Here is a 27,849-nt window from a genome sequence, read left to right as displayed (position 1 = left end):
TTGCAATGCTCTTCAAAATCCAAGGTTTGCTAACGAAGAGGTACAAAAAAGTGAATTTTATTACATGTAGTTTAAATTTAGACAATAATTAAAAGCAAAACCCCACCCAGCTTTCCCTTCCCCTGCAGAGGGAACCAATGTGATCTGAAGTCACTGAAGAGGGAATTATTTCCATTAAGCATTATAAATATTGCTTGAACAGATTACACAAAGTACACATTACAGCTTATATTAAAATATACCCAAATATAGAGATTTACTTCAAATTAGTTTTCCTAGTAACTCCTTTCTTCAAAGTCACTTGCGTAGGCTTTGAGGATACATTATTTTTGCACACTTGAAGCACTGGATACACTTGGTTAATTACACACAGCAAATGGCCAATTCATTCACAGTCATGCAAATGCAGGAAGAGAGAACAGCACCATTTGCTCCTCTATAATCCCAGGGACTTAATGATTTAAGTGACATCATTCAGTAGCTCAGGTCAGATTATTTTCCAACCCCAAACAGTAAATTGGAAATATGAGCAGGCAGTTCTAGAACTGAGATTCCTAGGCTGGAAAGGCAAGTCCAGAACACCAGCCGGAATCCTTTGCACACTGCAGCATTTCCTCTCTGCCTGAAATCTTGAGCTGGTTCCACCATCTGGGTTTGCTAAATGCAAGTGAGTATTTTGCCTGATGTTTTTACAACAGTTCACTCTGAGCACTGGAAACATTTGTTTTCACTGTGGCATTTCAGGGCCTCTGGTGCACGTAACACTTGCCTTGACCCACACAGTTCTGTTGTGGCTGCAAAAAGAACCCTACAAACATCGTGACTTACGGCCTCATTTTTTCAGTTCTTAAAGGCTCCACATTTACTGGCTTTAGCAATGAATTCCTTTAGCAGGGGACCATCCATTTGCCAAAATGCTGTAGTTTGTGTCACTTCTGTCAAATGATTGACACAAAACTTAAAGCAGAATTCCTCTAAGTCCTAAAGAGGGGGGGAAAAAAAAAAAGTTACTATCTTTGCTTTCAATCACAGAAAATTTCATTGAGGCACAAACGCCTGTTTGTGTTTTATTTTTGCAGCAAATTAGACAAACACACCCAGTGGCTCTCAGTGTTTCCTCCCCAACAGTAACTATGTAAATGCAACAGAAAATAATAATTGTACCCACATATTTCACTATGTAAATGCAGTTACAAGGGGAAGTAACTAAGCTTTCCTTCTCATTATATAGCAGCAGTCACAAAAATCAGCTGTTCTGAGCAATATATATTTTAAGTTCTCTCACTTGAAGAGTTTCATCTGTGTTCACTGACAGCTTTGAAACTCCCAATATAAATAGGAGATCTTGGGGTAATGATGTATAAACCAAGACTGTGGATAAAGAAAATTCAGCGCTCTTGTTCCATAATATAAACTCAAATCTATTTGTAAGGTTGCTTGAGTTCCTTCCTGCGTACAGAAGGGCCCAGCTAGAGCCCTGAAGTTCCATGTCCCCAGGCTCAGTGCACGTGTATCCTGACTGGACAGTTTGTACAGCAAAGATTAGGCAGGTGTTTCTGTGCATTAGAAACAGACTCGTGTTACAAAGTACTTCACAGGTCTCCCAAATGTGATTCAAAAGCAGTACTGGAGCACAGTGCAGCACAGCAATTCTTGCAGAAAGTGAGCTCTGGATATTTGAGTTTACTTGGAAGTGCCTTCCATGTAATAATCAGAAAAGCCTCACAACCATCATTGCACCTGGGTGATGTCAGGCAGAGGATCTCTTAAAGAACACAAGGCACAGTTCTTGTCAGTGTAAGGTTCCCCACAGAACACTTCCCACTCAGATTATTTCCAGCTCCTCCTTTGAGGAGGAAATCTACTCTGTGGTGCAGATCTAAGCTGCTGTAAGGGGGATGCCGCAGCCCTGACAAAAGGGCAACTCCCCACACTGTTCTCATTTCTTTATTAGATGTTTGTAGGAGACTCTGTATGTGAGAACACACCCTTCCTTGGCTGCTCAGCAGACTGGGCACTGCAGGAAGACAACAAATTTGCAGAACTCTCTAAGCCCCATGAGGTACAAAAGACTGAATAATATTCATGTTTTCTCTAAAGGTCAATACGGAAAGCTAGAGCAACTGTGTGTGCCAGTGAGAGTTCTTGACACAACAATAATATAAAAATATATCCTGGCCTAAAACCAGGCATTCTGAAGCTGCAGATCTTGACTTGTGTGGCATCTGTGCAACAAAAAAAGACAAGCTCATTAGAACTGAACACTGATGTTTGTGGGTTTTTTTAAATAACAGAATTAACTAGCATTTTAAAGAAAATTACATCATACATTTTACAATATTTTGCACTGCTTTATTAAAAAATTCATATTCCAAGTCAATGCAACAGAAGCATACAATAAACAGAATTGTAGTATTAGTAAGTAACTCTGGAAAACCTAAAGTTCTGTATAAAAAGAAAGGCTGGGTTTCATTTGCAGATGGATGCATTCCCAGCAAACTGTACTTATTATAGACTTAGGTGAATAAAGGCACGAGGTACAGCCAAGGATTATTTTAAAAGCTACAATGAGAAGCCAACCCTGACCTAATTTTAGCCACTTCAGTCAGTCACCAAAAGAAACTGCAGGAGTTTCACATCATGGAGGTATATTAAATTAGTGAATTCTTTTAACTGTTGTCTTCCAGGCACACACCCCCCTGAATGAACTACATCAGCCAAGCAATTCCAAGCCCCCAGCCAGCATTACAGCATGTAAACCCAACAACTTCTTAAAGCCCAACCCCTCAGCATCACCCATTCTCTCCTGGAAGCAGCTTTGAAGCATATGGTTCTAACTTCACTTAGCTAGTGAGGTGCAGGTAAGGCAGAGTAACTGCATTTCTTACAACCCTTACAAGCATAATCAATCACACACAGAAAACCCATCCTGCAAACCATCTTTGGAGGCTAAAATGTGGGAATCTTCCTATTTTTGATGAACTTCTATCAAAGACATCACTATTCACAGTAGATCAGACATTAACACAGCCTTTGGGTGAGATGTATCAAACAAACAACACATTTCAAGGCTCTGAAATAAGTTAGGGCAACCTGCATGCCAGCTGCTGGAAATTAAGTACAAGAAAAAGCAATGAATTGATTTACTGAGTACCAGAAAACTGCTTTATAAGCAGAAGAAGCAAGTTCAAAACCAACCAATTGCAAAGTTGCCAACACAATGCACAGATACCACAAACAGCCAAAGCGAGCCTGGGAATACCTCCCGATTAGTTCCCTAAGCACCATGTTAGTGATCTAGTAGTGAAGTCAGACATTCCACAGTAAGGAGGTTTCGCTCCCTTTTCACACACTGTTCCTCTGTCTTCAACATTTATAAGGCCCATGAAGCAGTTCTTATCCTGACACTTTCATTATCATTCTGTGAAAACTGGAAGTGTATTTGTACCTAACAAAATAAAAAAGCCAAAAAAAACCCACCCCACCAACAAAAACAAATCCCAAATGCACTCAATCCCCAACCTACCACCATGTCATCACACAACAAACAGCCTTACAAATAAGTAACTTAAGGCTTAAAAAGACTGCTTTTCATTATATTACTTATCTTTACTTTGTATTTGAACCCTCCCCTTGTTTCAGAGTTAGTGTTTCATCCTCAGAACTATCTGCATACTAGTTCACCTTCCCAGTACTGGGTTACAGGGAAAAACAAAAATAAAAAAAGGAGATACACCTCATGGCAAATACAGTTTTTGTATGTCCAACATTCTCAAATTCTGAAAGTGGCAAATAGTACTTAAATGAAAGTAAGAGAGAGCTTATATGAAAATGTAACCAGCTGCTTTTCTCCACAGTTTAAGTCAGGAAGCAGCCACCCATTTAAGAGATCGAACTTCAGAAGTTTACCTCTGCATCATATCTGACAGCAGCAGAGAGCAATGAAAATGCATTTTCCACAGTAATTCCTCTCTTGATAATGTGCTGACACAGTTTTTTCAGTCTGTTTTCACAGTATGAAGTAGCCAAATCCAAAAGCCCTGCAATTAAAACACCATCATATCAGTCAGGTGTAAAATGATCTCTGTTCTTTCAACATCAGCTTCTGCTCCTGCAAAACTCTATCTCTATAATGTGCTTTTTCCAAGTAGGTTACTATTCAGAAAATGCAGATTACAGGTGACCAAAGGCCTTTTATTACCTCATGCTACACTCCTATTAATCTCTGTAAATATGAAAGCTGTCCTACTGACTTCTATACCTAGAGGCAGGCACCACAACATGAGTAAAAAACTATTATCAAGATATGGGCTTGAATTACAGCTTGCTGTAATTGCTCTGCTGTCCAAGTCCTCCCCATTAGATCTATAGAGATTCTTTGATATTATGCTAAACAGTAATTGACTCAATTTAGTAAAATACACAAGCATTTTCACCCAGAGAAACAGTTTCTCTCCCAGCCTTGACAAAACTCCTCTCAGTTTATTTCTACACATGCACCATTTTTGCTGTAGTTAAGTTTGCTACAACAGCATTTTAAAAACAGCTTAATTAATCACCAGTAAAATGCATTATAGGCCAGACTAGAAGTCATATTTAGTCACTTATTCTACATGCCCTGTCCCAGTTTTTCTGGATGCTGCTTTCTGACACAATTGGACCATCAGCAGTACCTATTGCATCTTCAGGCGGAAGGTCAACGCTGTCCGTGTACAAGTACTCGAGAAAGGCACGATACACAGGGTATGAAAACTGGTCTATTTCTATCACTTCCTTCATATCCTCGTTCCAGTATGACTGGAACATCGTTCTGAAGTGTTCACACCTAGGAGACAGAGACATCATCTGGAACACTATTGCACACACACACGAGTGTTACATTCCAGTCCCCCTGAAATACATACTTGGGGCACTCTGCAATACTCACAAATATTTTACCATGCCCCATCAGGGCCAGCAGTCCACATTTTGGTTCCCTAACACTGTAGACTTTGTTATGCATTAAGATTAAATTCTTACTTTGTCCATGCTACAGAAACATCTGTGTATATATTGCAATCAGACCAACTTAACATAATTTATTATCCTGGGAACAACGAACAGGCTCAGTGAATAATGAATGTGGACCACCCCTTTTACAATCACTTCATTTAAAGCTATTATGGATAAATGGATGCTACCTACTACAAGTTTAGGGGTTCCTCCTCCCTCCTTACTTTTTTTGCCCCTTTGATGATATACTAAGGGGTTGTTCTGTACAAACAAGAACTGTGAAACACAACCACTACCTGATTTTCAGAACAGCTTTGTGGACATGGATGTACTTTCCATCCACACGGAACTTCAGGTCTGAGGTTTCCGGGCTGTCAAACTCTTTCTTCAGAGACTCTGCTACTGTTAAAAAGTCTTCATGCTCTACAGAAACAATTTCAAAACAAACAAACAAAACAAGATATTAAAAGCATCTTAAATGGAACACATACATCATTAACTAAAGCTAGCAGCTCAAACAAGAGCATGTCAAGGAAAACATCTGTGTCAGGGCTCCATTGGCTTAAGCAGCAAAATGGGAAGAATTAATTAATCCAACAGCATTTCCTGCTGGGAAGGGCTGCTCCACAACAGTTACAGGCAGCAGTGGTCAACAGTTCCCATTCCATCCCAGTAGTAGCACAGCACCATGAAAAGTACCTGGAGAACTCCATCTCCATGTGGGCACTACCCATGAGATTCCCAGCCTCCAGGCAGCTCAGTGCTCATGCTGGCTCAGCTCTGCCCCCTGACCTGCACAGTGCTGCTAATGGGAGTCTGCAACACCCCTGAACTCACAGGGAATGTGGGCTGCAGCACTCCAGCCACACTGACACGGTGTGGGCTGGGCCTAAAAAGAAAACAGGTCACTACTTGGTCACCTTTCTGTGCTGGCAGACTGGATACAGCCTGCAGGCTGATGAAGTCTTCACCAGGGCTCATTAACATGAACTATCACTGACAACAATTACTCAGTTTAGGAGTCAGTTATAACACCACAAAATCCAGCAGCAGTGCTGTCGAAGAAGAAAGACAGCAGACACTGTGCTCTTAGTACACCCAAAGACACAAAACCTCAGCAACTTTGGAAGTGGACTAAAACAGAGATAGCACAGCTCCCTCTACTAAGGCCTATGGCACTGGTCCCACAGAGGTCCCACTCTGAGTCTCAAGAAATCATACAAGAGTTGCAGCACAAGTTGTCTAAGGCTTCTGGTAAAGCAAGGCCTATAAAGTTTTAGAAAACCTAATTTAACCCATTATTTTGATGAATCTTAAAAGTGTTTCAAAGCACGTGGCTTCTAAGAAGTGAAACACAGAAAAGAAAAATAAGTGGATTTCCACTAAATGGGATGTAATCTGTCTCCTGTGTCCCACAGGACTGTATATTGTTCATCCATATACAATCAACAAACCACTCTTCACCATTAGGGACGCTAAATTATTTCACATTTTAAAAGGAATACTGCTGGAACAAACTACTCAGAACTGACGAGTCACACTTATGCCACAGATCTTGCACTCCTCTGACTTACCCGAATCACCCACAGAAGCTGCATCTCCTCTGGGCTAGCTAAACCATGCTCCAATCCCTCTCCACTTGCTCATGTGATCTTTTTTTGCTAGGTCATGAGCTTAGCTTAAGCTATGTAGATCGACTTTCACTCCAGATACTTTCAGTCCTGCACAAAGGCTGCAGATTTGTACTTCACCACAGCCAATCCTGACTCACTGATTCATTTTTTGGCAGAGCCATCATAACTGTAAGTAGGACAATAACCTTTACACAGAGTTAGCTCTCCCTAAGAATACAAAACAACATCAAAAAAACCACATTAAAACAAAAAAGGGAGGGTTTTACTCCTCTACGATTAAAACGTGAGAAAGGAAAACATGCATATGGAAAATGGAGGTTTAAAAATGCCCACAGAATTAATTCTTTTGATTTAAATATTCAGTAAGATTGCCAGAGTAAGTGGGGAAGAATCCCCAAAGGCTAAGAGGCATTAAAGTGCAGGTATAGAGTTCAGACACCTGGCTATACTCAGTCTGGAAATACCTCATAAAAACCTGGAACTTGAAACCAGGAAGACATGTCATTAAACAGCCCACACTATTAGCAAAAGGCAACAGACTGGCCAACCATGAGACCTCCACAAGAGGTGGAGGCAAGAGAGAGTAAGACCAGCACATATTGCAGAGGATTAGAGAATGGAGAAAGTGATGAATGGGATAAAAGCAGACTCAGATTTACTCAGGAGCAGACCGCTCCACGCTAATCCTCTCTTTAGTAACTCTACTCAGTTTTCCCCTACAGGTGAGATGGTGTTATCTGGACCTCTACGAATGTGGTAACATGCTAAATGAGAAGTTAACACAGAGGAGCTGGGTTAGGACAAGCCAAATGCAACAGTAAAGTCTGAGAGGCTTTACTGGAGAAAGGTTACTTAGGATGTCATCCATCACTCCCCAAAAACAATTCCATACAGGGATCAACAAAATTAGGGTCTGTTGTCAATACGAAAATAGATTGATTAGATGTCCTAAGAGATCTTGAGAACTGAGGCAACAGATGTAAGATGAAGCATCCTTTTTTTTTTTGAACATGAAAACACCTTCATGTTTCCCAGGAAGTGCAAGCTAAGTGCTTTATATCCTATTTGGGGTCAAATAAGAATTAGCAGCATGTGGATTGAAGAAAATAAAGAAAAAAGGTTTGAGCTTATTTGTTGGACACAGAGACTGCATCCCACAGGGTAATCCAAGGCAGTATAAGAAGAGAGTTCCAACAGAAAAAGCAATTACGTAAGAGTCTTGTTTTACAGGGATTATTATTTACAAGCCTGTCTGTCTTTGACAAAAGTCAAAATAAACAGACTTGAGACAAATCATCTCAAAATGAAAACTTGGAATTCTGTTACTTTCAAAACATGAAACATAGGGGAGAGATTTGTTCCTTCATAGTCATATTAGAAGGGCTGATACTAATGAGGGGAAGCTAGAGATGACACTTAAAATCCAAAGTTGTTAGATACCAAAAAAACAAGCCTCAGGAGCAGTCTTCCAAGCAGGAATAGTTTTAAGAGGAAAAAAAACCCCAAAGTTTTGTTAAATGACTCAGGATTCCTTCCTGGACCTGAGCTGGAGTTGAAACAACACAAATGTAAGAAATACAAAATATTCATCGTGCAATGTTAAAACAGTGTTTGTTTTGGATGTACACTGGCCAACAACCTTGTTAACCCTATCCTGGATCCTCAGCTGCTGAAATAGACTGTTTTCTTCAGAAGCAAAAAACAACTAGCTGCTGACCCTCCCTGGAACAGAGGCCTGCCAGGGAAGCAATATCCTGTGCTAATCACTACCAATGGACACACGGATTGCGGGAGCTGGAGCTCACCTACGGAGAGCAGGCGCCACATGACGGCGGGGGTGGCGAAGCAGGCGAACACATCGTCAGTGCAGGCAAAGTGGGTGAGGTGGGGGAAGGTCACGGACTGGCCCCGGCACTGGCCCCACATGTACACCTGGCCACTCTGCGTCTTGGCAGCCGACGTGTGCGCAGAGTGGCAGGCTGCGATCTCCACAACCCTGCGGACACAAGAAATCCGGTAAGACGCTCGCAGTAGGGAATCCAGTGACTTTCCAAAGGCCTCACCAAAATAACAGCCAATCAAACTATGCATCAACATTCCTGGACCTGGGTTTTTGTCCTGCTGAAATGTTATACTGCTTGAACAGGTATTACAAAAGTCCACAGTGACATTTTCAGACTGCTTGTAGATTTTATTGTAATCAGATTTTGCTTTAACTATGTCATTCTCATCAGCTGACATTCCTCATATTTTTTCATAGCCATGGAAGAAGGGAGGAAGAAAAAACAAGTTTTGTTTTTCCCTTTTAAAACCAACACACATCAGAAACTTATTCTCAAGAAGAAATTTCTTCTACTCCCTTTTGATTTTTGTAGGTTGACAGAGATCTGACCCACTGCCTCTACTTCTTATTTTGCTGTTAAGTTTACTTTCCTCAAAACTGAAACCCAACATGAAACACAGACTGCTTCATTTGAGGGGAATGAAGCCTTTAAGAGCTATGGTTGTTTTTTAAATAAAGTCTACAGAGTCCTTTCACGCACCTCACACAGTTTTTTAAAACACTAAAGCTGCTGATGTTCACTTATCTATCCTGTTCTTCTGTTGCTCAGGCAATCCCTAGATTCTTATCTGAAACATTGCAAGAACTGAGAAGAAACACAATTCCAATTAAAACACCACAAAGACATTGCCAGAGTTTCTGTGAATGTGATAAGCAAAACAGGGATGTTCCCGTGTTCAAAATAAAAGCTATGCTTTCCTGTTTTTTCTCTGTGGTAAAAACACATCAGAGGATTTCACGCTTTTGTGCCAGACACATCAACCAGGACAAACCAGTAGCTTTCCAAGCAGTCTAAGAATACACATACAAAAATGTGTGTTCCTTTACAGAACAATATCCATGAAGAGTTAGATTTTTAGGCCAAAAAAAACCCCAACCAAACTTTTTAGCACAAAGTTCATATTTTAAGTGCAAAAATTTTTTCAAGATGAAACTCAAAAAATCTACATCACTTTCAGTGTATGTATTCATAATTTCTGGCAGAAAACTGATTGGGTGCTTTACACTATTATCAACTTATGAACTTCTATGCAACATCTCTACAAGACGCATCACAGAATATTTGTTTTAGGGACAACTTACTTTTCATCACAGCTATCAAGCTAAACTACTTCCTTCTCCAAACTTTCTTTCCTTGGCAGAACAGTTGTTTTTTTTTTACAGACTATACTATACTTCAGCAGTACAGCAGAACATGTCCTATAAACATACATATGGTACACATACATACGCTTACAGTACGTGTACAGGGTAACATGTTAAGCATGCACTTAACACCAAAATTCAGGAAGCTGACCTTCACGGCTGTTCCTCCCAGCTAACACAAAATAAAGTCTAAACATTCCTAACATGCTGTCTCTACAATATTTTTCACAACACCACCAAATGAAGCCTCCTAAGTAACTGTTGCTAGCATTAAATATAAATGACAAAATAATTACATAAACTAAAAGATCAGGAGCAGCAATAATGTACTGCATGGGAAATGACAGCTCACCCACTTTTAGCACCATTTCCAAGGGAGCCAAGTCAAGCAAGATGAGGAAGTTCAAGTGACTTATCTCTCCCTTAGATTCCAAGCAGAAGTTCTATGGTATTTTCTCCCTCCTTCAGCCACTGAACAAATGCTGGTTTTATTATAACCCCATGCTTGAGTTCACATACAGTTCTAAATGCAACAGTTCCCCTTAGTTCACTCGTGAAATAAATCACTAACAAAACAAAGTTGATCTATCTGCAAACATACACATTTCTCTTTCACAGCTTTTTAAATAATATTTCATTTTGCCTTGCTAGTGTCAGTTCCTTCATAGACAAACCGGCCCCACCTCAGTGGTTTTTATTGTGATAGTTCCTTTCTTCTTCCCCCCACCCCCTTTTTTGACATCTTAAACATTCTTAGTACTGTGAAGCTTTTAAATTAATGCTCAGTGGGAGAAACAACAAAAAAATAGGAATGACTTTCCAGATGGAAGAGAAAAACCAAGCAGAAGTGTTTCCCAGTTAAGAGGAGATTGCAAATTAAGAGATCTATAGACCAAGACAAGGCACATTAATCTGCATGTATACACAAGGGCCCAGAGAATGGGACTGAGGTCCACATTTGTAGGTAAGCAGCAAAAGAGCTATCCCCAAATATGAGGATGATGAAAGGGTGATGAAAGAGGATTTACAAGGGTTAATTTCTTTCTTTTAGGAGTCCAGGAAACTAAAAAACTACTAACTAGTACGAGCAATAAAAATGGGTATTAACTGTCAGCTCAAGCAACCTTGCAAATTGAGTTCTGTTTTTCATGGTGGACCATTTTCAACCTTTCAAAAATTGTTTTTCCTCACATGTCACTTCTTGCAAAGGTGGTGCTTCCTTTCTCCCCACTTTTTCTTTTTTTTTTTAATGTAGGCCTCAATTCATGGCTTGCTTTATTGATTTCACAGCTCCAATTTTAAGCAAAGGAACCATATACAGAATAGCATAACACTTATTCATTCATTATCTTTAAGTATCAGGTAAATGCAAAGTGTGTTTGTGTTCAATAACCATTACAGACAGCAAAAAGCACTCAGTCTACTGTAAACAGTAAGTTACCATCCTTTCCCATGTTTTTAACATTAGCAATAGAAAAACAATCCACCAAGCCCTACACATGCATGCTTCCAGTGCTAGAGACTGCATAACACATGCTCAGACTTTATCAATCCAGGAACAGATTCAGCAAGATTACCTTTCTTTTTCCATCATGATCTGCACTGGGCTGAGCTGGTTACTTTTATTGCCAGTCCCCAGCTGCCCGTAAGTGTTAGCTCCCCAGGCATAGAGCAAGCCCTCATCTGTTAGTGCTAGAGTGTGTGCATAGCCACAGGCAATCTGTAAGTAAATGTATAAAGCGTTACTCCTGAACCAAACACAGATGAGAAACAAAATATTGCACACATTACCTTCCACTAGTTCTCGGTAAGTATCTCAGGCATTCTTCACTCGGCACTACAATGTGTTATTTCTCAGTCCTTACAGCTAACACAAAGTAAGTTAGCTGTAGGTACTGGAGAAGTCCCAGCTTCATTAATTTAATCAGCCACTCCCAAGTAATTTACTGCACACTAGACAAGTCTCCCTAGACACTACCTACTTTCTTTTCACATGAACACTGAACTTCTCCATCACACCTTGCAATACTCTGAAAGTACTTCAGAGCTGGATTATTCTCAATACCGTACAGTATGAGTACGCTGTAATGAGGAGAACTGCAGTTCAACAGCCAACAACCCTTCAACCCAAGTTATCACATGCAACTCTACAGAGAGCCTTACTTTTTAAAAACCCAGGAAATCCCAAATTTTACTTTGATTCTTTAGCTACAAAAATAACCCCAACCAAAATCCAAACCAAACAAAACCCAACCACCAAACAATCAAACCCATCCCCATGACTCTTATCTTTCCTCTCCCCTTGCTTCTAAAGGAACTTCTAATCAGAACACTAGACTTAGAATACTTAGTAGAACCAATTTGAACATCTGATTTGCCTTTATTTCTTGTGACTAATCTATTTCATCCAGCTTTGTAACAAAAATGCAATTTGTATCCAAACAGTAATTTACAATAGTTATAGCAGCTAACTTTAAATCTTCCCAAGTATTTACCAAAGCAAGGATTTTACAGCTGACTGGCATTTATATAAGCAAAATGCAATTCCTAGGAGCTAAAAAAAATTCAGCATGGGAACAGTGAAATCTAGCAGCAGGTATAATATTCCAAAGAGAGGGTTCCAGCAGAAGCTAGCAGCAGGAATACACTTCCATTTCCACGTTGGGCATACCTGGAGCACACACACGCTGTGCAGCGCTGCCACTCTGCACGGCGTCAGCTGATTGCCGTTGTTTCCCAGGCCGAGCTGACCATTGCCATTGTAACCCCAGCCATAAACCTGAGTGCATGAGGAAAACAAAATTAAGCCACTCTTCTCCAGAAGTACAGAGCATTTAAGACTTCAAGCACAAGCCAAGTACTTACTATTAAAAAATTGTAAGCTATTTGAAGAGCAATACAGAGAAGGTTAAAAGATACTAAATAAAATGCAATGACTTACTGCACTCAACTTTTCTGCCCTGCATTGTCCTTTTAAAGAAGCTAAAAAAAAGTGTCTTTGATGCACTAGGAATTCTGCAAGAAACTTACACTACACCAAAATCTCTCCCATAGCATCAACACTTCGCGTTTTATGCCATCCTTTCTCCTCGTTACTTTCCCTTTTTTTTTTGAAGATAACATGAAATTAGTTATTCTGATAAGCTGATCAGTTTAAATGGAAGTCCCCAGTTTAATTCTTCCCTTAGTTTTGTTACAGTGGACACACCATGACGTATGTACAATGAAAGCTCATCTCAACCTCAGGGACTTTACAGTCCTCCCACTTATGAGGAGATGCTACACTGAGTTTGGTGAAATGCGGTAAAATTGAAGTTATAGTTCATACCTAAAAGCAAGACAGCACCATAAACTTATGTCAAATGGAACAGTAGCACAATGAGAGGGTAATGGTCAAAAGAATGCTTTGGGTTTGTTGCTGGTAATTAAGCAATGTGTTTAAAAAACAGAATCAGCCAACATATCCTTGCAGAAAAGTTAACTGTTTAACTGTGCATGTTTTACAGAAATAAACTGAGACTAATTTAACAAATTAAGAGATTTTAACATTATTTATGTTAAATAATCTATTGCAAAATGAAGACAGACATGGTTAATACAACTGTTCAAATTCTTGCAGTTGCAGACTCAGTAAGAATTGTGTTCCAATACAGTCTTTGCCATAAGAAGAAATGTTTAAAGACTGCATCTCCAGTTACTTGCAGTGTTTTCCTTCAGCTGGCCTCACAGAAGTTGTCAGGATAACTATCTATACAGCCCTAGCCTGAGCACTCCCTGTCAGCATTTCTCCATAATCAGACACCAGCTTGGTAGGTTCAGGTAACAGAGAATGAGGGAATGCAGCAGCAGGAGCACTTACCTCACCGTTGTTTACTACGGCCATGGAGGAGGTCTGGCCACAAGCAATGCCAACTACAAATTTACCCTGCAAGCAGTTGGAAACTCTGCGAGGAGTTGGCTGGTTGGCTGTAGATCCAGATCCAACTTGACCACAGTTATTGTAGCCCCAAGCATACAGCTGTCCATAAAAACACACAAAACCACACAGTTTAAGCCTTAATAATAATAACAATAGCAATAGATAATCTTCCTGTAGACAGCATCAGATTGGGTAAACTACCCTAATTAACAAGCTAAAATGCTTGAAATTCATTTTCAACAGATGAAAATTATACACAGCATTAGGACTGATCTAGCAAATATGAATATAGCACTTTTTCCAGTTTATTGCAACAGAATGAGAGTATCTGACTAAAACAGAAAAAAAAAGGAACATATTTCCATATTAAATACAAGTCAGAGTGTAAGACAAAGAGCATAGTGACTGTCTTTATAATTTCATGATGTTGGGAAAAGGAATGCAAGCTGGAATGTCATTTGTTTCCCAGACATACTTCAACTCCCCAGTTTAGAGCTTTATAGTTTTCTTCATAGAACTCTAAACCAGGTTACTGCTGGACATTCAGCATACTTCTTCCACATCTTTCAAGAGCTGTGAAAGAACAGGTTTTTGTCAGCCCATGTTTCACAGTAGCTAAATTATCTCATACATCAGCATTAACAAAGAACCCACAATTTCTGTCAGTTTAAAGTTTCCAGTGGCAAACTAGTACTAATACAAGCAAAAATATTAGTTCCTTTTATCTGAAAGTCAGGAATACAGGAAGTAGTATGCTATTAAAAAATACTTATAACTTTGTGTTTTCAGTGCCTCCAATTTTTATTACATGCATACATGCCCACAGCTTGGCATAAAACTGTTTCTGATGGTTCATTCTCTGGTGCTTCACCCAGTTCAAGAGTTTGCTGTCTTAGAAACACATGCTTGGCAGTACAAGCACACTGACAGGTACCCTCATGAGAAGACTGCACATCCTTTGGTGCTAGAAGCTGCCTGTTTACTGCAACACCAAAACAAGAGTCACTAAAAATCATTAAAAACAAACACCTCAATCAGCACCAAAAAAAAAACCTCAACCCACCAAAGACAAGAACAAAAGACCCTCCACCAACACAACTCATTTACAATGAATAATATGAACAAAAGGAAGAATCAGTTCTTTGCTTTTTGTTACTTCTAACTGCTGGATCTTTGATTCCTACTGAATATTTGAAGATGCTTTATAAAATAATTTCAGTAACAGAAAATATTTAGGTAGAGAATCTCAGAAGGTAGATCAAAATGCCAAAGGACATGCCAGAGAAGCATGAATGTCTGCATTCCTTTAATTCTATCATTAAAATACTTCTTTTTAAAATTTGCACTGCATTAAAACTGCACTGAACCATACAAACCAAATACACCAGGTATTTCCACAAATACTTCCAACTTCAATGTCCCCCTGAGGCTTCAGGTATATCAGGTCACGAGGGGGTTGGCAGCCAAATCTTTCTGTAAATAAAGCTGCTTAACACATTTTGGTGCTTTCAGTGCACTCAATTCTGGTAAAAGCTCAGCACACAAACAAACCAAGTTAAAGTATATTAACAAGCCACACTGGCAAGCAAGCTGCAAGTATCAACTCCATGGTCAACACAAAGAAATTTCCCTACTTCCACTGAGATTTCAAGCATGTCACATTTATGACAAGAGACAGCACGGCCTTCACAGGCAGCTACCACACAGCAGCTGGCACCTCTGTTGTAAGCAATGCGTGATTGCCCTCTCCTTCCTGCACGCTCACCAGATTTTTTAGTTTAATCAAGTCAAACATGACAGCACAAAATCTTCCATAAGTGTAGGCTCTTCTTTCAGATAAAATACAGACCATTTAACCCAAGCTCTCTTTCCTACCCTTAAAATATTTTGTTGCACTGTTATTCCATACTGGACCACAACAGACATGCTCAGATTATCAGGATGGAAAGAATTGTAGTTTCCCTTTTCATTGTTAAAAGGTTTTAAAATTAGAGCTTTTCTTTTGTAAAGTGCACAGCTGAAACCAGATTTTCCACTGTGCATACATTGGTCAAATCTGCATAACTGGAAACTAATTGTGTCTCTCATGACACGCAGCCTGAAGCCACATAGCATGAAGCTACACACCAAGGTATTCAGAGGTGTGCAGAGCAACATTCTTTTGCAGTACCAGCGTGGAAATGCAAGACATTTCTACAAGAAACAGGCTAAATTCTAATCCAATAAATACAAACTCAACACACCCCCTAACAGACCTGCAAGCAAATAAGTTACATTTTGCACCTCACAAACCATTCTTTCACCTGTAAGTGGCACATCTTTCTAGTGTCACTCCTGTGAGAGACACAAAAGTTTACTAAGCTTTATTTCCCTTGGTTTTGGGGTTGCCTTTTTTTTTTTGCAGGGGGGCTTATTAATTTGTTTTTTGGGGTTTTTTTTTTTTAGTTGTTTTCAAGTCTGCTCTGAAGAAAAGGACACCCTAGTTTGAGGCAGCAGGAGAAAAGGTTATGTTTGTAACTACACTGTAGAAACAGAGAGAAGTTCAAACTGCAAGGTCACCTCCACTGTTCACTTCAACAAGGAGATTAAGAGATTTGAACAGGTTTCAACTTACATCCCCATCCAATGAGAGCGCCATGGAATGATGAGAGCCACAAGCTACTTCCACCACTTTCTTTATTAAGAGATTTGTGCAAACTTGAACAGGAGTAATGCCCTGATTGGTTGTGCCATTTCCAAGTTGGCTGTAACCATTATGTCCCCAAGCATACACTTCACCATCTGCAAAAATATTTGTGATGAAAACCACTAAAAATTCCAGGAAAATTGAGACAGAATTCCAAGACATTAGCAAATACCAACATGAAAATGAAAGGATGTTAACAAAAAGGGAAACTATTACAAGAATCATCTGTACACTAAAACATTATATACTATGTTTTATATTCATGTATCACAGCATAACCTCTAGACTGTGGAAATATGTGGGAGTGCTTCAACATAATGGAAATGGAAACTTTACCTATTACAAAACCCATTTGCTTCCACTTAAGACCAACAAGAACCTCTTAGTGTACATTAGCAACTTAACTTAATACAGTTACATCTTAATCCATTCCTGTTAAATGGAAGTGGAACTTAAAATCTCTAACTTATGTTTCTATACTAATTGTTGATTTTCTACCTTCAGTACAAAGAACAACATGGGGTCCACTTCCGTAACTGAGACTGGAGATCTTCTTTCCACATAAGGCTTCTAATTTCTTTGGTACTATTGTGCTCTGATTATCTCCAGTTCCCAAACAATTACTGCAATTCAGTCCAAAAACAAATACCTGAAAAACAAAGGCATACTCACTTCAGATGATTTATACTCAGGTATGCACAGATGTGTAATTAACTGGGGACAGAGTTTCATCTTGGACCTCCACGGGCCAGAGACTTCCCGCACAGAAATTAACAACCCCAAGAGTCAGCACAAGGGCAGTTTGGATGTTAACTGATGAGTCTGAATTATTCCAATTCATACAGTCCTGGAAGTTAGGCTTTTTATTTTCAGGAACTGCACCATAAAAAGTCTGAAACTGTGAAAAGCGGAAGACACCACCTTCTTTTAAAAGCAGTTTGTAAATAGCAAATAAAGCATAAGCATGTAAAAAGCTATACTGTGGGAGGCTCATCCTACAGGCACTACTGACAGGACTTAGGGGAAGAAAAATCCTTCTCTACCCAGTCGTATGAGAAACCTTCCCATTAATACATCCCAGAACACCTGGCTTGTTTTCTTTCAGCAGCACTGTGCTAACTCATAATGAGTTTCTGAATCATTAAAATCTACAGATAATCTTCCACTGTATTTTTTACTTAGCAAGCCATAACCTCATTTTCTATCTTTGTATCTGTGTGTTTGCACTTAACTTCAAGCTACCACAACTTCTTTTAAATTCTTCCTGTCTTCAAACGTGCATGTAATCCAACCTGGCCTTTGCCATTTGAAAGTTTTCTATATAGTCCATCTATACCGTCCTCACACAAAACTTTAAAAAAAAAAAAAAATCTCAAACATTACATCCACCATGTTTTGGAAACCACAAATTTCACATAATGCTTTTGAGAAGCTATTAATCTACAAATATTCTGAAAACAGCTAATTGTGGAGCATGCACCCAGCTCGATGCCAGGCTCACCTCATCATTGTGCGTGATGTAAATGGCTTCGTTGGCCGACGTTCCGAACACACACGCTTTCCGAATGGAAGCAATCTCTTGGGGGGACAGTAAGGTAAATATTGGCCACTTGCCTACGTCCACCATGATGCTGCTGTGTGTCATGACGCTTCTACAAGCAAGAGGACATTGCTGTAACAAAAAAAAACAAAAAATCAAAAAGCTTATTAGAAAGCGTATTTTGCACTTTCATCAACAGACAGTAAGGTAAATTCCTTTATGTGGAGGAAAAAAAAAGACATGTAGCTCTGAAAGTAAACATTCTATTCTGTATGAAACATGTAATTGTATTTCCATGTATTTAGGTGAACAAATAGCTAGCCACTGGAAAAACAGACCTTTTCTTAACAGGGTATTTAAGTAAACTATATCCAATGCAGCCGAACAGCTGCTCTTTTACAAGCAAACTAATTAAAAATTTGTGACCTAGCAAATAACCACTGGTGGCAGAGTGGCATTCTGAGGGCGTTTTCAAAGGGAATTTCAATTCCAATTCCAATTCATAAAATTTTCACTTGTGAATTTTTTTTTGTAGCCTTATAAGTTACATATGCCATGTAAGCAAGCAGTTGATACGTATGTGAAACATGCAAAGAAAAATAAGGCTGGGGCTGTTGTGAACATGACCCAAATCTGCCATCTCTTGTGTAATCAAAAGCTATTATGGTCAAAAAATATTTGTGAGAGACTCAGAAAGTATGAGCTTGTGCAATTGGGCAGTGAAACGTATCAGAGAAATGTAATTAAGTAAAATTGCCATAATCTGTTACTTAGAAACAAAGTGGATCACATTAAAAGCTGGAAACATGGCTGGGTATAGAGACGTTTGCCAATGAACACAGATGTATACAGTCCATCCTTCTCCAGCACTCCCTCTTCCCAGTCTCCTCAGGGCAACTGCAGCATGCTGCTCAAGAGCAAAGCTGACAGCACTAACATCCAGAGCTTATCTAGGCATTCAACCCTGCACAGAACATCGCTCACACCCTGAAGGGACTCTGCCACTTACAATCTATGACCCATGCCCGGGGGTATCAGCAAGTTCTGTGAAATGTGGAGAGCATTAGGTGAAGAATTCCACAGAATGTCAGTGACAAGACAAATCATCGTAAAACAGTAAAAACCAAAAAGGTAGGGAATCATTCCAGGGGTAAGAATTGTGGTCTCTACCCAGATGCTATCCTCTCATCAACACTTAACTCTTTCCTTTTCATTTGTTTGCTTCAGTGTAACCCAATCCCCCTGTTCTCTGCTGCTTCCAAGTCAGGCTGCTTCTTGATGATGCCTGGGTATCAGATATGGATAACAGTGAGAACACAAGACAGGCTCTTTGTTCCTCTGATGCTTGGTTCTCAAAACTGTGCTGGCAACCAAGGCTTGGCTTCAGAAAGCCATTTAACAACAGTCAACTGTTATTCAGCACAGATGTTTCTCGGAAGAAGGGGGTTTAAAAAAAGTAATAATAGTAATAAAAAAAATAAGTCTGAGAAACACTGAGGTCACAGTGGAATTATGTCCACAAAAAAAGCCCTAACACAAACAAAACTCAGGCAGGGTTGCTTCCTTATCAGATTTCATAACCTTGATCCAACAAACCCAGCTCTGCTCTACAGGCACCTCTCTTACTAAGAGCCTGACTTAACTCTGCATTTCACATTTGAAGCAGGTCTTAAAAACACCTGAAATCTCCAGATGGCAAATTCATAATCAATTTATTTGTAGAACAGCTTTTTTTTTTAGGTCTACCTGATGCCAAGGCACAGCAGATTCTACACAGCTAAACAGGTTTGGATGCATTTAAGCCTTCTTAATTTCTAGTCCAGTTACAAGCACAGGCTAATTTAGCTGCTAAGATTTGTTACCTCACCTTGGCAAATCTTTTAACATATGACACTATCAATCAATTAAAACAAGGCAGCAATGACTTGCTCTTTTGAGCAGACCAAGTAAGTGTCCCTTCTGACTTCACCTATTTAACTTGCCTCATATAATATACAACTGCCAAAGCACAAATGTGTCAACCTGGATATTAAGAAAACTATTTACTTCACTGAAGTAATTTTCAACATACCCTGTGAAGATAAGACATGAAGACAACATGTTATTTTGCTAGAGAATATCCTGGCAAATTGACAAGTTTTACAGCACCCAGAAAACCTATTCTACTCTAAAAGTAACGAATTTAAAATGTGCTACCTTATCTCTCTCTTCCTGATCTATGCACTAGCTCTCTAACCCATTTGACTTCTTTTCTGCTCTGTATGACTCAGTTAATCACTGCTCTTTGACAAAACCTTTCCAAGCACTTCCAAAACTTATGCAACTTACACTGCACTCCCTGCACCTCACAGCTCAACCTGACACCTTGTCAGAAAAATACCGGTAGATAAAAGCCTTCAAGCACATGAGACTTCCCAAACTGGAGATATGAGCAACAAACTCCGTCCACAGGTGAAGACCCTTACAATTGTTAACAGGTGTTAACATCACTTTATCCAAACCAACGTTGTATATTTTCAGCCATTTCAACTGTTACTACAATTCTACACTTATTTCAGAGGTTTTCCTCAAAAGGGTCTTAAGGACAACTCATCTGCCACTGGCAAGTTCATTTCTTTAATAAATCTCAACCCTAAAGTCTGTCGAGGTTTACCAGCCACAAGGATCACAAAAATCTTAAACCAAACAAATAACAAAAAACCCCTCTCTTGTCTTTTATGTAATATGTACTGTTTCTCCTCAAAGACACACTTTTCCCCTCCTCTTGAAATATTAACTACTGTCCTTAGATTCTGCCATTTGCTGGAGTACCTATCATTGGCTTTCAACATTTCTACAGCAGTCACAGCAGCTACTTTTCTTTATCCTTTTGTCTAAAGAGGGAGAAATTACACACAAACCTCGAAGTTCTGGGCTTAATATACTGACAACTGTTTTTTAACTGTAACTGTTCATAGAAAGCTGATTTAACTACTTATTCTTCTAATTTTCCACAGAAAAGAAATGCTCGACCTAGGTAGAAACACCATCTTTTTTCTCTCTAAAGACAGATTCTTTAATAACCCCAGCCAATTTCCTAGTTTTCCATTAGAAGTTCTGGCACTCACAGGAAGGAAAAAAAAAGTCTACAGTGAGAAAAAAGTATTTGAGGAATCTATTTTTAAATACAGGATTAAATGGAGGTGTCAGTAAAGTAACTCAGTTATCAAAACTGAAACCAAACTGGTTCTGGCATCCTGTAAGACACACTGCACACTTTCCGAAAGAGCAGATGCTCTGTGATACCACGATACCTCACACCAATCACACTCATGTTTCATCCCTGTGCAACATCTGCCTGAATCTGGGGGGACAGGCACATGCAGAGCTTCTTCTGGGCAAGTCCTTGCTATGAAAGGCTGATGATCCAGGAGACTCCAGGCAAGCAGTAGCACAGAAAAACCCAGTGTCCTTCACTCACCCTTCCTGCAGCACATCAGTCCCAGACCTAAGGTTATTTACTTTTCCTGACAGGACTCTGCTATAGCACACACTGTGCAAGGGCTGCACCTCACCTGAGAAGTAACTTTGTAAGAGCAAATGTACCAGATGGAGCCCCAAGTAATCAAGGTATTTTAATCTGCATGCTAATGGCTCTCTCAATGTATTAGCTCTCAATCTATTCTTCAGATTCTGTGTGCAACAAGGCAGCAGCAGCTCTGAGGAGTATCTGTCATATATCAACACACAGCTCTAAAGTTAATTGCAATTAAAAGCCTTATGAGCATAAAACCCCTGAGCTTAAACTGGGTGCTCTAGTTGCTTTTAAAAACACTGTATGCTACCTCTTAACTGTTAATTTCTGCTGCATGATGCAGAGATAAACAATTATACAACACAAAGCTTTATTTCTGCTGCAAAATCAACCAGCAGAGGGAGTTTACATCAACACCACCTCTTTCACTGCTGTGACATCTCCGAAATGATCCAATAACCTCAGTGTCCAAACAGGAACAGAAACAGAGATTCCTGCCTGAATTTCACTTAGGCTAAAAATAAGCAAGAAAGGGCGACTTGTAAAAAAAAAAAAAAAAAAAAAGAAACTGAACTAGCCACATATTGTGATGAAAAAGAAATTGACCTCGGAATAGGCAGCAACACTAGGGGAAAACATCTACATCTGCTCACAATTTTAAAAAGCCACACACTTTTGGGAGACATAGGCCCCTCAAAAATTCTGTGCTAATCTGCTGCCTACACATTAATCTCCTCAGTAATTTGCTTTCTAAATAAAAAGCCTGCAAGCCGATTCAAAGTGGCACATGTAGGCAAACATGAATCCCTGCTTTGAAAAAAAAAAAAAAAAAAAGACAGTGTTTACAGAATGCTTTGTTAAAATGATTTTAGATACCGTTCTACAGAGTTTATAGTTCAGCTAAATAAATCCACGCTGGATAGAACAATAGCCTAACACAACATCCTACCGGGAAAACAGTACCAATTGTACTCGCAACAAAAAAAATTTACAGTTAACTCCTCAAGGATTATCCCCTTACTTGCAAAGGCTGTTGGAACACAATCACATGTTTGTTTGTTTCACTCTTTCCTCAGGCTCCAATATTGCAGTTTATTCCAGCTGGGCAGACCTACTCCTGCACAGAAAAACTGCAGGCTCAGGCCTTCGTTTCTCCTAATTGTCTTTGGGAATTATGAACAGCAGTGAGAACACAAAAGCTGGGATATCTGGCTTTAAAACAACACAGAATGACTGGCACGCTTAATCCCTTTTTAATTTGAAATACACCTCCAACCACAGAAGACTCAAATCCTTCACATAACATTGATCCTCCTTCCCCCAGGCTACGTTTGCTTTTTTTGATTTCATACTTCGGCATTGAGAAAATAATATATTGATTCTATGTTCTATTATATTAACAATACTACTGGAATTAATCAGATGTATGAACCAAGTGACGTTACTGAAGCATTCTCCCTGCCAATGAAAAGAGACTGCACTCCCTGAAAACATGTGCCTTAACTTACTTCCCTTGGACCTTACAGAAAGCAAAATTTCTATGACAAAACCCATGTGTTCCAAACCTCTACACAATTTATTTTCAGATGCCTTTAATGAGCAATACAGGGACAGAAAGAACTGCTGATCCAAGGGCTGACAACCAGAGCTCCTGGTTGCTTGAGCAACCAGCTGAGAGAGGTAAGCAAGCAAAAAGCATCATCATGCACGTGAACACTACTGAACATGACTGGTTTAGCCACAGGAGACCACCCTTATGAGGACGACAGTCATCTACCCACCATAACAAAACTCCAATTACAAAACTGTAATTACAACCACACTACGCCTTTTTCCTTTTTTTTCCCCTACGCTGAGCCATTTATGCAACTTTTCAAATCCATTCACTTAGGACAAGACATCTTCTGAGGCAATGCCTGTCTTTCAATCTGATGCATAGAGAGATAAGCATTCAAGGGAAAACATCCATATTAAGGCACTAAAGAATGAATGCATCTTCCAAACAGCTTCTAAAGTTTTTCCTAAAAAACTCTGTGCTCCAAACACATTTCCATTTACGACGCTTTGTACCTCTTTCTCATAATCCCACCCCTTGTCGGAACGATTAAAGCACTTTTTACCTTCCGTCAGTAGAGGACAACACGAACGGGTCACTTGAACTTTCTAAATCAGAACCCTGCACGTTCCTTATAAAAAAAAGGAAATATCCCTTTAGTATTAATTTACAAGAGCTTTCTAAACTGGAACCCTGCAAGCTCCTTAAAAACAAAACAAAACAAAACAAATACCCCTTCAATTTAGAAGAAGCGTGTTAAAAAGCCGGAGAAACGCTGTAACTCTTCATAGAAAGCCAGGTGAGGAAAAAAAAAAAGCGTTGAGTTTTTCCTGCCTTTTTTTTTTTTTTTTTTTTCCGACCAGCCGGGTATCTCACTCAGCCTTCAGGAAGCCGGCGACAAAAGGGAAGGATAAACCGAAACATCACGAACCAGGAAAATAAGAAAAGAAAAAATCGGTAAGAACACACAGCGTTAAAGACCTGCAATTAAAGCCTTCCAGGGGGCTGTGGGGAGATCCCAGAGACAGGCTAGCGGCGAGACAGAGCGCGGGTGAGGGTGGGTCCCCACCCCAGCCCTGTTCTGGCGACAAGGACCCTCTCCCTCTCTCTCTCCTCTCCTCGCTCTCCCGCTCCGCACGGGCACCGCCACCCTCGCAGCTCCTCAGAGCCGCGGTGCCCGCCCGCTGCCCGCAGCGCCCTAACGGGACGGCGAGGGGCGGGCGCTGCTCACCCGGTGCCCCCGGCAGATCCTGGCGGGCTCCCGGCGGGCTCCCCGCGGCCGCTCCGCCCGGCGCGGCCCCCGCGCGTCCCCCCGGAGCCGCCGCTCCCGCTGCCCCTCACGGCCGTCGGGGCCGCGCGCACCGCCGGCGCCCGCGCACGTGACCACGGCGGGAGGGGAGCGGGGGGGCAGAGCGGCGCCGCATCACGTGACTCGCCAGAGAGTCGCGGGAGCGGGGGGAGCCCCCTCCCTCTTGACCGTTCGCGCGCGCTCCGTCACGTGAGCGAATCCTCGCTCCCTATTGGGCGCCGCGGGTGCGCGGGCGCGTGACACGTCCCCCTTCTCCGCCCCTCCCCCCGCCCTCCCAGTGCGGGGCGGGTTGCAGTGTGACGGGAGAGGGTGGGAAACATCCCTGGCATCGTCGAGGGTCCAGCCTCTGGGCGAGCACCACCGTTTCAAACAGAGCATGGCACTGCGTGCCACTTCCAGCCTTTCCTTACGCACCTCCAGGGACGGTGACTCCGCCACCTCCCTGGGCAACCCATTCCTATGCCCAGTCACTCTTTCTGTGAATAAATTCTTCCTAATGTACAACGTAAACCTCCCCTGGCGCAGCTTGAGGCTTTGTTCTGCTGTCCTGCCACTAAATTACCTGCGAGAAGAGGCCGACCGTCACCTGGCTCCACCCTCATTTCAGGGAGCTGCAGAGAGCGATGAGTTTCCCCCTAAGCCTCCTTTTCTCCAGGCTAAACAATCCCCTCAACCCTAAACTCCCTCAGACGCTCTTCATAAGACTTTGCTCCTTCACCAGCTTCATTGCCCTTCTCTGGCTGGACCCGCTCCAGCGCCTCAGTGTCCTTCCCGAACGGATGGCACCTGTCTGCCCCCGCATCCTCGCCGGCGCGGAGCCGAGGGCAAAGCGAGGAGGGGCTGCGGCCAGCCCCGGCTCCCTGCCCTGGCCGCGGCTGAGCAGAGCCCGGCCGGGGCGGGATCACGGCTGGCTCTGCTGCGGGCTGGCGCCAGGAAGGCCTGAGTCCAGGGGGATCCCACAGACAGGGCTAAGGGTCTTCTGTAACAGTCACATAGCGACTTCTCTTCATTCAAGGGCGTTTAGGCAGTATATAAAGCCCTGCTAAACCTCAGCACTGGCACATTCCTGTCACTTTACTGTTCCGTTTCAACACCTGCAGATCAAGTAGCTGATGGAATGGTGCGGGAGGATCCAGGAAAGGGAAGACTGGAAAGCGGCCTTCCCAAGAGAGTTCTTCTGTTCATACAAAGTTGTTACCAAGAGATGGCTTCCTCCTTTCTCAAAATTTACTTCTTTTCCTGACAGTGGGTCAGAAGGCAGCTGGGGGTTGCAGGGAGTGGGGAGCTGATGGATCTGAAACATAAAGCAGTAGGGTCAAGCCCACTGGAAGTATCAATATCTTTTTGGTGGTGGTCAATTTAAGAAAAAGCTAAATTCAAAAAAGAAATTGTAATTAAAAAAAAAAAAGAAAATGAAAAAATCAATTTCAGAAACCCCAGGATCAAGTGTGGATGGGTTGCTCTGAGAGGGAATCAGTGGTGCTGAAGAAATTCTGCCCTGGAATATCAGGCAAGGAAAGCACAGTGGTAGGTCCAGGGTAAAAAGAGAATTTTCCTGCCAAGTTGCTGCTTACTGTGCTGCTGGCATCAGGAAAGTACTGCTGAATACATTGTGGGAATTCTGGAGCAACAGAAGGAAAAGGCATAAGTAAGATACATGGAAAAGTGTCATCAGTGCCTCCATGGGAGGCCCAAAAGAGCCAGAAAGGGAACATACACAGCACTTGTTTTCAGCTTGTGTTTGTGGCTTTGCAAAGGAATTGTCCGTCAAGAACAGCTGCCTTTCCTGACATTGCTAGGAAATGGTGCAAAGGTGGAACTGGATAAACAGAACTGTGATTGTAGTTCTGCAGGACAGCCCTGCTTAGTTACCATATGCAGGAACCCAGTTGTTTTAACAAGCACCAGAATACGAGCTCTGAGTCAGGGGTTTTTTTTATTCACATGGGTTTATGTTTCTTCTTATTAGTTATCACCAATTAGTTTTCACCGAATTTTATCATGCAGTAAGTCCTTAAACAGTAGTGTAAGGCAGTTTATATTGTATCTGAGCTTTACAAGCAGCTGACACAGCTGAAAACATGCTCTGTGTGGAGCAGAAATAATTTTATTATCTTGCAAATAACTAGTTTCAGTTCTTTTTCTCTCAGCGTGGCTTTTTGTACAAGCCAGCAATAACAAAAAGCAACCTTCTTCTAGCATTTCTTTTTCTACAAGGAAAAGGGTTATGAAACCTGATATCCTTCTTGGAAAAGTTGTGACCTACTGGAAATGTTATGAAAGCATTAAATAGGCCAACTAGGCAAAGCAATGCTACTCAGAGACAAGTTTTGTAGAACAAAAGGAATTGTTGCCCCAGACATCACACAGATAATGTGTGTTGCTGGCCTTGATGGTCCGCTCAGCTGCTGATCCCTCTCTCTTACACCGACAGCCTCACCTTATGTCTCTTGACAGCAGTAGCAGGTGACTGCGAAGGGCTTTCCTCAAGTGACCAAAGTGGGGACACTTGAAATTCAAAATGGAGAATAGCATGGCATGGAATTATACCCAAACCATAATGCAACCTGATTCTGTAATTTCATTCCTAAGGATATCTTGTCAAACCCGGAGATCACAAAGGCATAGTCATAGATAAACCCAAATTTGGGGGATTTTGTGATCTTGTCAGTTGTGGATTGAAAAGCTTGTTCTGTATCTGTACCTCTGTAAGTGACCACAAACAGTGAAGAGTCATGATGGCAACTATCAGTGACCTGTTAAAGGATATTAAAGGAAGAAAATTCTTCAAAGTGTATCTTGTTTCTCTCCTCATTAAGTATTTTTTTTTTTCCATCAGTAGGTTAACTGTTTTCACTCAAACTGTGGAGGCCTAGGATATGATGCCAGCTAAATCTGATGTGAAAAGAGTCTGGAACTAAATGTGACCTGCATGGAGCTGACATCTTACTCCAGTTCTGTTCTGCTGTGCTCACCATCAGCTTCCTGTGGATGTGAAAGAACAGGCACACAAAACAAACCTACAGCTGCTGTTCAGCAAAATCTCTTTCAAAGTGATCCAGCTGCAAAAGGGTGTCAAGGACCTCCCCTTAAACCAAAGCGGGAGCACTGACATCTGCTGTTTGGCAGGAGCTGATTCCGCTGGATGTAGACTCTCCATTGAGAAATGTGTGGGAAAACATTGACACTCTGTGGCCAGAGAGATAAAATACAACTTCTGAAATTTCACGATTTTTCATTGCTTTCTTCCATTTTACCAGACAGAAATGTAGTAAAGAACAGTTTGTAGCTTTTATTCTTGTTGCTAATTTCCAGTATCTTTTCAGTAAATTTTGTTTATAAAATGTCCTAAACAGGCAAGCTAAGACAAAAAGTACGAACAAATGATAAAACAAAACCTTGCATCCAAACCTCCTGAATCTGAGGAGCACTGAGAGTGAGACTCCACTGTTGCTCTGGAGCCTGGGAAGTCATACAAAGTGCATTTTCAGG

General features: G+C 41.0%; 1 protein-coding gene and 1 long non-coding RNA gene across 7 annotated transcripts; one reads left to right on the top strand and one right to left on the bottom strand.

Annotated features, from left to right (window-relative positions):
- Positions 1 to 37: 37 nt before the first annotated feature.
- Positions 38 to 24,356, bottom strand: RCBTB1 (RCC1 and BTB domain containing protein 1). Of its 6 annotated transcripts, none has more exons than XM_039567476.1 (12): positions 24,280 to 24,356; positions 17,941 to 18,111; positions 16,938 to 17,088; positions 16,368 to 16,534; positions 13,694 to 13,852; positions 12,506 to 12,613; positions 11,412 to 11,554; positions 8,432 to 8,622; positions 5,289 to 5,415; positions 4,674 to 4,825; positions 3,910 to 4,040; positions 38 to 981 (listed from the first exon to the last, which is right to left on the bottom strand). In XM_039567476.1, exons 2-12 carry the CDS (start codon positions 18,082 to 18,084, stop codon positions 841 to 843), a joined length of 1,614 nt encoding a protein of 537 aa, XP_039423410.1. In that variant the 5' UTR covers positions 18,085 to 18,111; positions 24,280 to 24,356; the 3' UTR covers positions 38 to 840. The 6 variants fall into 6 exon arrangements, with proteins under 6 accessions (XP_039423410.1, XP_010398710.1, XP_010398713.1 ...); XM_010400408.4 differs by lacking the exon at positions 24,280 to 24,356 and adding an exon at positions 24,030 to 24,266; XM_010400411.4 differs by lacking the exon at positions 24,280 to 24,356 and adding an exon at positions 23,614 to 23,674.
- Positions 23,920 to 27,652, top strand: LOC109144715. Its single transcript, XR_002045626.2, has 2 exons — positions 23,920 to 24,005; positions 27,197 to 27,652. It is a non-coding gene; the product is annotated as an uncharacterized LOC109144715 (long non-coding RNA).
- Positions 27,653 to 27,849: the final 197 nt, after the last annotated feature.

This window comes from Corvus cornix, chromosome 1 (genome assembly GCF_000738735.6).
Source record: "Corvus cornix cornix isolate S_Up_H32 chromosome 1, ASM73873v5, whole genome shotgun sequence".
Lineage (NCBI taxonomy): Eukaryota > Metazoa > Chordata > Aves > Passeriformes > Corvidae > Corvus > Corvus cornix.
This window is presented reverse-complemented; position numbering and strand designations above follow the sequence as displayed.

What these genes read in the sequence shown, in the direction of transcription:
- RCBTB1 (XM_039567476.1), bottom strand. Translation starts at nt 18,084, where the DNA reads ATGACACACAGCAGCATCATGGTGGACGTAGGCAAGTGGCCAATATTT. An exon ending in TGTTGTTCTTTGTACTGAAG is followed by an intron (nt 16,535 to 16,937) that starts GTAGAAAATCAA and finishes ATATTTTTGCAG; the next exon opens with ATGGTGAAGTGTATGCTTGG. An exon ending in TCCGCCTGAAGATGCAATAG is followed by an intron (nt 4,041 to 4,673) that starts GTACTGCTGATG and finishes TTTTAATTGCAG; the next exon opens with GGCTTTTGGATTTGGCTACT.